Raw genomic sequence first — 11,484 nt, 5'->3', positions numbered from 1 at the left:
CTATTTCTGTCTAAACTTTACAATCACAAAACTTTAAGACCACAAAAGGAAAAACAAAAACGTAATCAAGTTATTTGCTCGTCAGATATGGAACAATGGGAGCTGCCGCTTGAAGTGTGTACACAACACTTTGGAAATAATTTGTTTTAGAAGGAGAGTCAATGCATTTGCTTCTTAGCCTTGACGGGACGAAGTCCTGAGCTGGTGCCAAAATTCCACAACAGCAAAAACACTGTCTAATCTGGAACCCGTTCTTCAGTTTCCCAAATTCCTAAAACTGACCGTGTCCAACTTTAACAATATCCTGTAGTACTTCAACACATTATACAAAATATAAGTAATCTGAAGGTCACTACAATCTTTAACACTGAGGAATGGAAAGAACAAAAAAAAAATGGCTATATAGGTTGTGTGTAAAAAATGTACTGCTAAAGGATGAAAGAGCTCAAAGGGGTTAGAGTTTTAATTGAAACAGTTTAAGCTCAATTTCAAAACTACAGTCTTGTGATCAAGAGGGCTCGAAAAAACCTTTTACCTGACCCTTTCTTGGTTGGAGAGGGATGTGAAGCAGTTTGTTTGCAGTCTGGTGCATAAAGTAAGGGTCCAGTACTCTCACTTTACTGCTGTGACCCAGCCAGATCAGAGGAGGGGGCTTCCAAAAGCCTTTCCTGACCTTGAAGGACAGCAGAGATAAAGACTGAATGTTTTTCCCAAGTCAGGAGAACCAAAGAAATACAAGTTTGGTTGAGTGATTGCACTTTATGCAATAAACCAAAAACTGGAACTGAAGCTGAGATTTTAACGCTCCCCTAGGAACACTCAATGTGCAAATTAAGGTGTAGTAACCTATCAACCATTTACTAGATTAACCCTTTAACACTGGAGCTCCAGTGTTTGTTCTTTGACTCACTTTAACTTTTCAACCAGTAACGTGATCAAAGTAAAAGTTCGAAGCAGATCCAGGAGTTTCTGCTGGAATTACTTTGATGTTAAAGTAATGTTGAAGGGTGTCAAAGGGTTAAGAAGATGCAATGGAAACTGTATTCAGCTCAGGTTTTTGTTCTTTCGGAGGACTCGTTGGGTCTGGAAAAACTAAACTGTGTGAGGTTAAGAGGGAAATGTAGACTGACAGATGTGCAAATGAATTCATTACATATCCTGTACCCTCTTCTCATCTTTGAGGTTCTCTTTAAGCCAACGCAGATCCTGTGGTTTAAAAGGCACCATGACCATCAGTGTGTCCTCATCATTGTGCAACCTGGGGTTGGAGGAGGCCGACTCGGGGTAGAAGAACCTCAAGGTGGTCTTGTTTCCCACGTCCTCCTCGTAGCCCCTAACTGGAGCATCATTTAACCTGGAAGCAAGAGAACACCAAATTCACAGATTAAACAGCAGAACGTGACAAAATTAGAATTTCCTCATGTAGCTTTACTCCAACATTTCAGCAGGCGAGGATTGAGGCGAGTCCAAGTCGTGGCTGAGATTAGAGTTAGGCATCGATTGGGTTTTATTTGGTTCTGGTGCCAAAGCAGTTCTTTGGTTTCGGTTCCTAATCTGTGCCAATTTTGGTACTTCAGTAATAAAAAAAATAAATAAAAACTGCCTACATCTTCCCAAATCAAGACGTTCTCCATCCCAAATCGTCACATATTGACGCTTGTTTAAAACCTCAGCATCAAAGTTTTGATTGTCGTTTTTTGAGGTGCTGGCTTTTCCTGTTAAATCAGAGCTCCTCAACCTCCTGGCCCGCCCCTCTTTCACGGCATGGCGAATCTGCTGCTCGCCACCTGTCAAACATGTGATCTGAGCTTGACGGCACGGCTGCGTTATGTGTCTGTGGATCTCACACTTCCAATGAATGGAAGACAGAGTTTGTTGATCAGGTTTATTTATTGTGAGTTCTACAAAAAAAAAGCCACAAAAACATGTTAGAAACAACAAAAACCCAACTTCCATTGAAGTGGGTCTTTAATAGAGTTTTTGGCATTTCAGTGAACACCCACCATGTTTACTTAAGGTCCTTGTTTTACTTTGATTGCGATTATTGACACAAGAAGCGCACAAATGCCAGCATAGCTCCAACCCTCTTCAAATAGGAATCCGAGCAGCAGATTGAGACGTTTGGTCAAACATCACTGGAAACTTTAGCCTGGATTGGACGCAATGAACCCTGAGTGTAAATATGTTTAATCTGCTTGGCCGGGAAACCAAAGCTTCTATAGAGACATGGGGTGGAGTGTATTGATGAAAGCTCAACCTGTGTACAAAAAAACTTTACACTAATCTTTAATGATACATGACTATAAAGTATCTCTATGGAAGCATAAACTGCCAGCTAGTGGAAATAAAACCGCATCACGTTATGACAACGTTTATTGTCCTAACAATAAAACTTCCTTGGTTGCACAATATAATATCAAGTTCTTACAATAAAATGTTCACGCTTATAAATATACGCATTTATCATGCTATGGCAAAAATGTTTCATTTTATAACAATAAAAATATGATATTCTTCGAATAATAAAGTTTATTGCAAGACTGTAAAAAGTGTTTTCAGAAACCAATAAGCTACCAGTCCAGTAAATGTAGAAAGATATTCACAGATTCGGACATCCGGGCTCAATAGCTCTTCTGATAAACCTTCAAATGTTACAGCAAGTATCTCAATATTTTTGTATTATTACAGAGGGTGAGCTACAAATGCATTTCAAAAGAATGATTGTTTTTGCCGTTTAATGTGAAGTGCTCTCTTTGACGAGATGGCTGCTAAGTAACCGTCTACAAAATGCAAGCCTCCAGAAAAGAACATTCTGTAAAAGAAGATCAAAAATGAATGAATGGCTGCATTTATATAGCTAGAAATGAAGAGTCGTCACCATATCCATGCTACAATAAATATTTTTGAAAAATCTCTTTTTTTTGTTATTTAGTTAATATTTAAAAGAGATAAAATCATAAAGATGCTCAACACCTCTGAAAATATTAAAGCTACAGTCACCAAGCTTTCTGTGCTGACCAATCATGACTTCACTGCTCTACAACAACAAAGTAGGATATGTCAAGTCATTCAAGTTAAACAATTTTACCTACAGTAAATAGACAAGCTTGTTTACACTCTAAACCGAGCCTAAAATACGAGTTGAAAAGAATCTGACAGTACATTCTGAGGGCAAACAGATGTTGCTGGTTTTATTTCTTAACCTACCTTCACATCATCCTTGGTAAGGTGAGTTTAAGTGACTAATTTAAATGTGGAAAGACCAATAAAATACATGTGATTGCACATGCTAGTAAACAGTAGTAAAAGAAAAAGAAGCCCCTCCCTGCTTGTCATGTGTGACCATCTGGTGATTGTGCGTCTCATGCCAAGGAGTTAACATGGGATTAAAGCAAATGATTACATTAATTTAGGGATTCATTTTTACAAGTACAGAATGCATGCAAGTACGATAACACTTCAGGAATTAGACTAAGGGGTGCAACCAATCACAAACCCTCACTTAGGATTGTGTCACAATTTTAGAGTTACGGTTTGGATCATTAAAAAGGAAAAAAAAAATGACAGGACAAGAAAGATAAAAGCATACACTTTAAAAGCCTTAAAACATACATTTAACAAAAATATTTTAAGTACTTCAAACACGAACTTGTGACATCAAAGCATTTGTTCATTGATCTCTGTTTATAAAACAAAACATCAATGACATATTTGAATTCAAGACTTTCCCATACATAAAAAACAAACAAGAGGCATGTGTAAAGAAAAGGCATTCTGGTGCATATCTTGAAGGAGAAAAAAAAAAGAAGCAAGAGTAGCAGGGGATATCAGAATTCACAACTTTATATTCTCCCCTCACTGGGTTAGGACTGAGCTTAGTTTTTGCTTGTGCCGGGACAGCAAGTCCTCAAACTGGGTCATAGAGAGATAACTGTCATTCACACACAGCTGCTGCGTCTCACTGGAAGAGTCTCTAAACCAGCGGTCTCAAACTCAATTTACATTGGAGCCACTGAAAGCAGAGTCTGAGGTTCCATTAGTACCTAAAGTATGTTTTTGCATCCACAGTCTGTTTGGCCATTGTCTATCAAAGAAACGTGGACATTTAGAAGATATTGTTTGGTAGGATTTTCCTATTAAGGTTGAGACCCCTGCTCTAAATGATCTCATGAACCCAGACATGGAGACAAACTCCTCAGTACTACAGCTCTTCTAAATAAACCTAAACGAGAAAAACTTGACAGTAGCTCCTCCCATGCGCGGTAGAAGCATTAGGTTCGACAAGGCCATGTGTTTCAAGACAATTAATTAATTAATTAATTAATTTAAGTTCTCAGTCAGGTCAAGGTGGAATTACCGTATCAAGTTTGAAGATTTAAAAGAAAAAAAAAAAAGAAGAATTTGACCTTTTCAGGCATACTTACCTAATGACTACATCATATTTGTCAATGATGCTTCCCAAGGAGGTGTTTTTGATGGCAAAGCTATTTCCCACCACGACACACGTTCTGCACTCAAGGCTGTAAAGACAATAAAACAGTTGCTGGCATTTTTAAATTTCTAGATGGCAAATATTTCACATCATTAATTCACAATATTTTCCTCATTGCTTTATATAAACAAGACATGCATTCAAATAATTGTCTTTTCAGAAAACTAATTTTTAGTACATCAAAACAGATTTTCCATTAGGTACATCTACCAAATGCTGCGACTAAAAGGAAGAACTTACTTTTCTATGTGGGCTGGCATGTCAGAACTTTGAGCTGCTTCAAGAACTTTGACTAGCATCTGCTCTGAAATGGTAGGAGATGAAACAGGTCAAAGTTTATTCTTGTTCCACACAGGAAGCTGCACACCTTTTAGTGCTCTAGTTTCACTTAAAATGTTAAACCCAACTTGATATGCAAATCTAAAACTGAGATTAAAGAGAACATACCACTTCCTTTAATGCCATATGGTAAAGGCAGCTGGGAAACATACTTGTTCCAGAAAAAATCCTCCAGTTTCAAAAACAGTTTTGTCGTTTTGTTGAATCTGGATGAGAAAAGTCAGATCAAGATCACATCAAAGTGCAACGTTTTTGCGTTTTTCTTCCCTCCGTTTACAGGAAGTTGAAGTTAGCACAGGTTAAAACTACCTTAAGAGGAGCTATATTATTTGCCTACAACAGTCGTAGAAAAATATTACTTATTACATCCTTTAGATTGTTGATGTGTTTAACACAATTGGGATTTTTGAGAATATTGTTCTCAATCCTTTTCATTTTTCAGTCACTTGTTTGCAGACTGCCAACCATCTTCCAGTTCATCACAGCAGAACAGTAAACTCAGTTTAAATCTGTCATGATTACTTTCCAGATTAGTGTAGCAGCAACAATTTTTGCACACCGTCGCACTAAATCAACAGACACCTGAATAACAGAATGAAACAGAAACACATCTGACTGAGTGCACATCCTGTTCCATCAGCACATCAGGGTGTGATGGTTCTTAAAACTTCTAAAAAGGAGTTAAATTTAGGAGTCCAGAAATGTACAAATGAGCATAATAGTTTCTAGATTGTGCTCATAACCCCAGCCCCAACCACATTAAGTCAGTCAAGTGTTACCCTGTGAACCAGGCGTGTGGGTAGTATAAAAAAAGAAAAAAAAAAAGAAAAGAAAAAGTACAAAAATGGGAAAGAGAAACCATTTTGGAAAGAGGGTCTATAAATCCCTATGATTTTTACAAGGAGTACAAGGTACACAGCTTAACAAAAAGTGCTTGGAGAGAATTAGATCAAGGTCAGGATTTATATGCCTTTAATGGAGAACAGAGTCCACACAATTACATTAGACTAAATGTTGGAGCCTAAAAGCTAAATTAAATATTTTTTTTTCTTAAACTACAGACGGCAAGACCCAATCTGAATTCTTCACTTTTCCCTTCCCCTCCATTTGCCCCTTTAAAACAGTTATGAAAAAAATAAAAAAAAAAATAAAAAAGTGTCATAATTCAAACTTTTGTTTGTTGACCCCAGCAATAATCGCTGGTCCGCTGTCATTAGAGCGGATCTTCCAGCGCTTGAATATACATGACGGCGGTTTTATAGCTTTAGAATGTCATGCTACAACAAAATGTCATTACTTCCATTTAAACGTAAACATCTGTGGCTCGGAGCAGATCCTCGTGAAGAAAAGCGCTTCTCAGCGCAACGCGGTTTACTCTGGCAACAGAGGACTTGTTTACCCTCTGCTTGAAGGGTCGGATTTAAAAAATTTCCCGGACACAACTAGCACTTAAACTGACCCTTCAAATGGAGAGGAAGGGAGAAGGGAAGAATTCATTGGGCCCAAGTGTTCAGATTGTTATCATTATCGTATTTGAAAGGGGCTATAGGGCCTAAGGGCCTGTGTAAAAAAAAAGAAAAAAAAAAATCCACATTTGAGGTTTTAAGTGTATTATACTGTTCATTCCTCACTATAAACCCCCCAAAGAGGTATTTTGATCCGTTCATGCATTTCTGAGTAATCCTTGCTCGGCTGGGTGGCTCAGTGGGCTAGGTGAAGGATTGGCACGCAGGAGCCCTGGGTTCGATTCCCAGGGTTGTCCACTGATCCCCATCCAGATTGGGTCCTTAGGCAAGACTCTTCACGCAGCTGGCAAGACTCTTCACGCAGCTGCCTAACTGGGTCCCTGTGCCTTCCTAATACAGGGTTGTGTCAGGAAGGGCATCCGGCGTAAAAACTGCCAAATCACTGATGTGAAACAGTGGGTGCTGTTATGCTGTGGCGACCCCGAAAGGGATAAGATGAAAGTGAACTACTACTCTAAACCCTTGCTGACTGAGAACCAGCAACTCTGAATCTACAAAATTGATTGGGTCCTCACATCAGAAAGTGGGGACAGCTACTTCCAGGACAACACATTCATTAGATGTTTGGTTAAGGAACCCTCCGCGTCCTTTTGGGTGTCCCCAAGTCGCTGTTTTTCGACATACTGGCTGTTCCCATTAAATCGGGGGTCCCTAAGCTCCAGGCCACGTACCACAACCGGTCCAGTATCGAACTGCGTAGTGCACTGGTATCCAAACCTGGTACCCTAACCCGATACTGGAACGGTATGCAAACCAGTACTGGGTTAAGGTTAGGGTACTGAACGCATCCCGAGGACCAATGCACATCCGGTACCACATCCTGAGGGTTGCTGACTCTTGATTTTATGAACAGTCGGCACATCAAAAACGACGAATTGAAGACACCCAAAATGTCAAAATAGTGGAGGTAACATCAATATGTGACGACCTGGGAATGAGAATGTGTTGTCCAGAATTATTTCATGAAATGGGCGGCACCCACTAAGAGTGAAAGGCGGAGCCTCAGAAATTGAGTCTTACTTTCAGATAGGAAAGAGCTCAAAAATCACTCAGGACAGAAAAACTTTTAGTGTGCCAACTATATCATATATATTGATATAGCTTACTCTGAAAGGTTTAAGAATACCATAATAAAAGCCCTTTAAATTGCTTTGAACACCAAAGTGTTAAAGACCCACTCTGAGGAAAACTTGCAGTTTTTTTAAACACGTTCTTGTGACATTTTCTAAAAGAGGACAAATGTAAAGAACATTAGGCTTAAAATTGCATTTCTGAGTATCTTTTATTGCACTGTTACATTTTTGCTTGGTTTGTGAGAGGCTTTTAAGCTAGCAAAAGGGCATGTAAACAGAAAGCTCTCAGTTTTGGGTGATGGGAAAGAGGGGTTGCTGCACCCAAACAGTCTCACCCAAAACTCAAACACATTTCTAATGAACTCCTGTTGCTCTGCAGAAACTATGTCAAAGAAAACAACACTTTATTTTAGCAAAAAAACAACACTCCTAAATAAGAGACCACCAGGAACACCCAAAACAACTCAAAAGATGATCAGAGTGGGACTTTGAAAATTTAAGGATGAAATTTACCATCTGCCAAAGTTATATGACCGCTACAAAGGAACTTATGAGCGACATGCTTTTAAACTTAAAATGTTAAAATTCTTGCATTTCACCATTTGAACTTTCAATGTCAGAATTATAAAAAAATAATAATTATTACTTACTTGAAATTGAGGCTCTCCCACTTTTGCTGTGTTACCCAATCATCGCACACTGCTTTACTAGTGTTCCAAGACTGATTAATAATGCCGTAGCTGAAAGACAATTGCCAAAAATGGACAAAAAAAAAAAAAAAATTAAAAAATTAAAAATTAAAAAACTACATTAATGTCAAAAACAATTTCCATTCGGACAGCATCTGTAAATATGTGTGAGCCATTTACCGTCCCAGTACGCCATAAGAGCAGTTGTATGCGGCAAGGATGATGATCAGTAAAGGAATTGGCAGAAGCCTAAGGCACCATACTGGAAAACAGAAAAGTAAATATTCTTTTTTTTTAAATCCATACACACATCATGCATGTTTTAGTTTCTGTCCACAAAAGCAAACAATTCTGGGATTATACCTCCTCATTAGGAGCAGTATTACTCCGTCTTAAACCAACAGGCTCACAGCAAAGTGCATCTGACATGTGGCTCTCATTTGAGTTTACTACTTGCAGGGCTGTTGAAATGCAGAGAGGGTTAAGCAAAGAGGTGGGAAAAAAGAAAGGTTAAATTGCAGCTTAGGTTTATGTTCCAGTCATGTGAGCTGCTCTTACCCAAGCTCTGTTCAACAACACGAGGAGAAGCGAACGTGTTTTAAATTGCATAAGCTTGTGTTTTTAGGCTGCCAGAGACATGAGGTGAAAAGGGCTGAGGAGTATAGTCCCAAAATAAACTTATTTTTTATCCCTAATGCTGTAAAGCTTTTGAATCAGAGTGGCTACACACGACCATATACAAGTATTGTGTGTATTATTATTATGGCAACTGTTTCAAACACTGTTTTTTTTTACACCTTTTTATCTGTTCTTGCTGGAGAGCTTTTGAATCAGAACAGTATACAGTTTTCAGAATACATACACGGTTTTAACACTACACATCATGTTGTAGCAGAAAAAAAGTATTTGTTTTGATTTTTTTCCTGCCTCATTCAAGTAAAGAACAAAAAACAAACAAAACAAAAAAAAAAACAGGAAATGTTTATATTTCATTTTTAATTTAAAAAAGTAAAGCGTTACACCTAACTGCAATTTTTAACAACTAAAACATAAACGTTATTTTCACCCATGATCCAAAGTGATATTCAATTGACAATATAATTGGCCATTAAATTTAATAGACAATTTGCAGCCGTTACTTTAATTGATATGATTAAATACAATTACAAATACACATTTTTTGGTGCGGAATTGTCACTTCAAATGGGATTGTCTGTTAAAATCTGAATTTCACTCACTTGGAGCTAAAGATTAAAACAACATTCAAACTAAAGAGTAAGTAGTGGGTATCAATAAGATAATCAGACCAAAAAAAGTTATTCAACATGTAGATTTACATGGCAAAATTTTTTTTCTATGAGAGTTTTTTCTCCCAAACAAAAGCAAAAATGGCCAAAATAAAAATAAAAAAAAAACAAAACAAAACAAAAAAAAAATAAAACCCAAAACCAGATAATGAGTATTTAAAATAATTAAAACCTTACGTCTGGATTTTCTCAACATCATCCCAGTCTCTTTGGTCCTTCAAATTTAATCCAAAGAAGGCACCAAGAATGAAGCCGCCCTTACTTTTAGGTGAGGAATGAACTCTGAGTGATCCTACATCACTGAATGAGGAACTAAAGCACAATAAAAGATATCTTCAAGCTGAATCAAGACATCACACACCCACAGAAGCAGAAAAAACTTCCGGCCCAACAGCTCACAAACGTTAAGAGCGCCGGGGGGGTGGGGGTGGGGGGTGCTGCTGTTGCTCATCAGGTTTCATCACAAGTAGCTGGACTCTGGACTAAAGAGATACAGCCCAACAACTTGTTTGGCTTCAGATTAATAAGGGTCAATTTTGGCCAAGATGAGCCTAAACATGCAAATACTACAAAGGTTCGGTTATGATGTAATCAAAGTTTTTTATTTATTTATTTATTTTTTTTTTTAGCAGTGCTACGTTTAATACACTAGCTGCACGTTTCAAGAAGAGGTAATGCCACAAATATCTAAACCGCAATGCATAACTGTATGAACGATGCATGTGTAAAGGATGCAACTATGTCAAATCATGTGAAAGCAATTTTAATAATAGATCTTTCATCCAACCACTGAGCTGACACACAAATACAATCTTTAGAACCTGTAACCATTTTAATATTTTATTTCAAACTAACTTTACACTCTACCCACAATTTCCTGAAACAAAACCCAAATGCACATGCACCATGATAAGAAATATAGGTGAGAAACTGAGATGTGATAGAAAAAGAAAAAAAAAAAAAGATTCTGCATCAGGCATTTTAAGGCTGGTGCATTTCACCCTGAACAGGATATGAAGCAGGGCCAGGGGCTTTTTTTTAAGCTTTCGTTAAAGGAAACGGCAAAGGAAGTCACTGAATTACCTAAGTTATGTTTTTTTTTTTTTCTTTTAAGATGTATTTTGCCTTCTGTTGTCATTAGGTATTTTAAGACAAAAAAAAGAAAAGATTTTTAGCTCAAATTCAAAGCTAAAAAATAAATTTCAATGCATTCAGGTCATTATAGATACCTGCACACATTTAAGCTGAACAAATATTTTTTTAGACACCTGTTAAAGAGTTTATGGCAGGTGACAAACGTCACGACTAAATACAGGATGAGACGTGGAATTGAAACAAGAAGGGAGCATCATAAAACCTCATCTTCAATAAACTGAGGAGCCAGCACTTAGTAATCATTACAGTAAAAGTTCAACTTCCTGCTTCCAGTTTGATCAAACAATCCATGTCTGGTATTTTTTTTTTTTTTTTTCTTAAAGCACAATTTAACCAGCCATTTTAGTTTGTAAACTTACAAATTAAAAAGAAATGTACCAGTGAATAAGAAAACTCTCTAATAAAATAAACCTTTTGCTTTGATGAAAAATGATCACTATTGAATAAATAATGGATGAGTTATTTAAGTTTTGTAATTTCTACTAAGATTGTCAACATGTCAAACGACTAAGAAAAAAAATTAGTCAGATATTTTTGTGTTTTTAATTTATAGTTGGTTGTAAAAAAAAAGCCTCAAAATGTTTTTTTTATTATTGTTGTTTTAGGAAATTTTGTTTACTTTTTTAAATAAATGCAGCTTAAAATGATTAAAAATTATTAGGGTTAGTTTGTTATTTATCCATTTTGTGTATTACATCTTAGAGAATGACAATAAAAAGTCAAGTTTATTCTAAAAGTTATGAGTTTTTGTTTTTTTTAATAAATAGATTTTACTAAAATGCTAATATCTGAGAGTAAAAGGGAAAAAATATGAAGGCACACCATAAAAAAAAAAACCTCATAATTAAAAAGAACATGTTTGACTGTCTTGCATTTTTAATGCTAGTAAAGCTGCTGCAGCAG

The 11,484-nt window shown here is 36.9% G+C and overlaps 1 protein-coding gene across 3 annotated transcripts in view; it reads right to left on the bottom strand.

Moving 5' to 3' along the window:
• Nucleotides 1-11,484, bottom strand: part of LOC112149446 (CMP-N-acetylneuraminate-beta-galactosamide-alpha-2,3-sialyltransferase 4) — a 30,914-nt gene that overhangs the window by 1,837 nt on the left and 17,593 nt on the right. For all 3 annotated transcript variants that reach the window (XM_024277136.2, XM_024277137.2, XM_024277135.2), the window contains exons 3-9: nt 8,300-8,381; nt 8,081-8,170; nt 4,940-5,037; nt 4,733-4,796; nt 4,425-4,520; nt 1,165-1,354; nt 536-673 (exon numbers count right to left, since the gene is read on the bottom strand). In XM_024277136.2, the coding sequence (XP_024132904.1) occupies nt 536-673; nt 1,165-1,354; nt 4,425-4,520; nt 4,733-4,796; nt 4,940-5,037; nt 8,081-8,170; nt 8,300-8,381 (758 nt within the window). The remainder of the gene's footprint in view (nt 1-535; nt 674-1,164; nt 1,355-4,424; nt 4,521-4,732; nt 4,797-4,939; nt 5,038-8,080; nt 8,171-8,299; nt 8,382-11,484) is intronic.

The sequence above is a fragment of the Oryzias melastigma genome, linkage group LG13, assembly GCF_002922805.2.
Source record: "Oryzias melastigma strain HK-1 linkage group LG13, ASM292280v2, whole genome shotgun sequence".
Lineage (NCBI taxonomy): Eukaryota > Metazoa > Chordata > Actinopteri > Beloniformes > Adrianichthyidae > Oryzias > Oryzias melastigma.
Note: the sequence above shows the minus strand (reverse complement) of the source record. Positions and strands in the feature narration are given on the sequence as shown.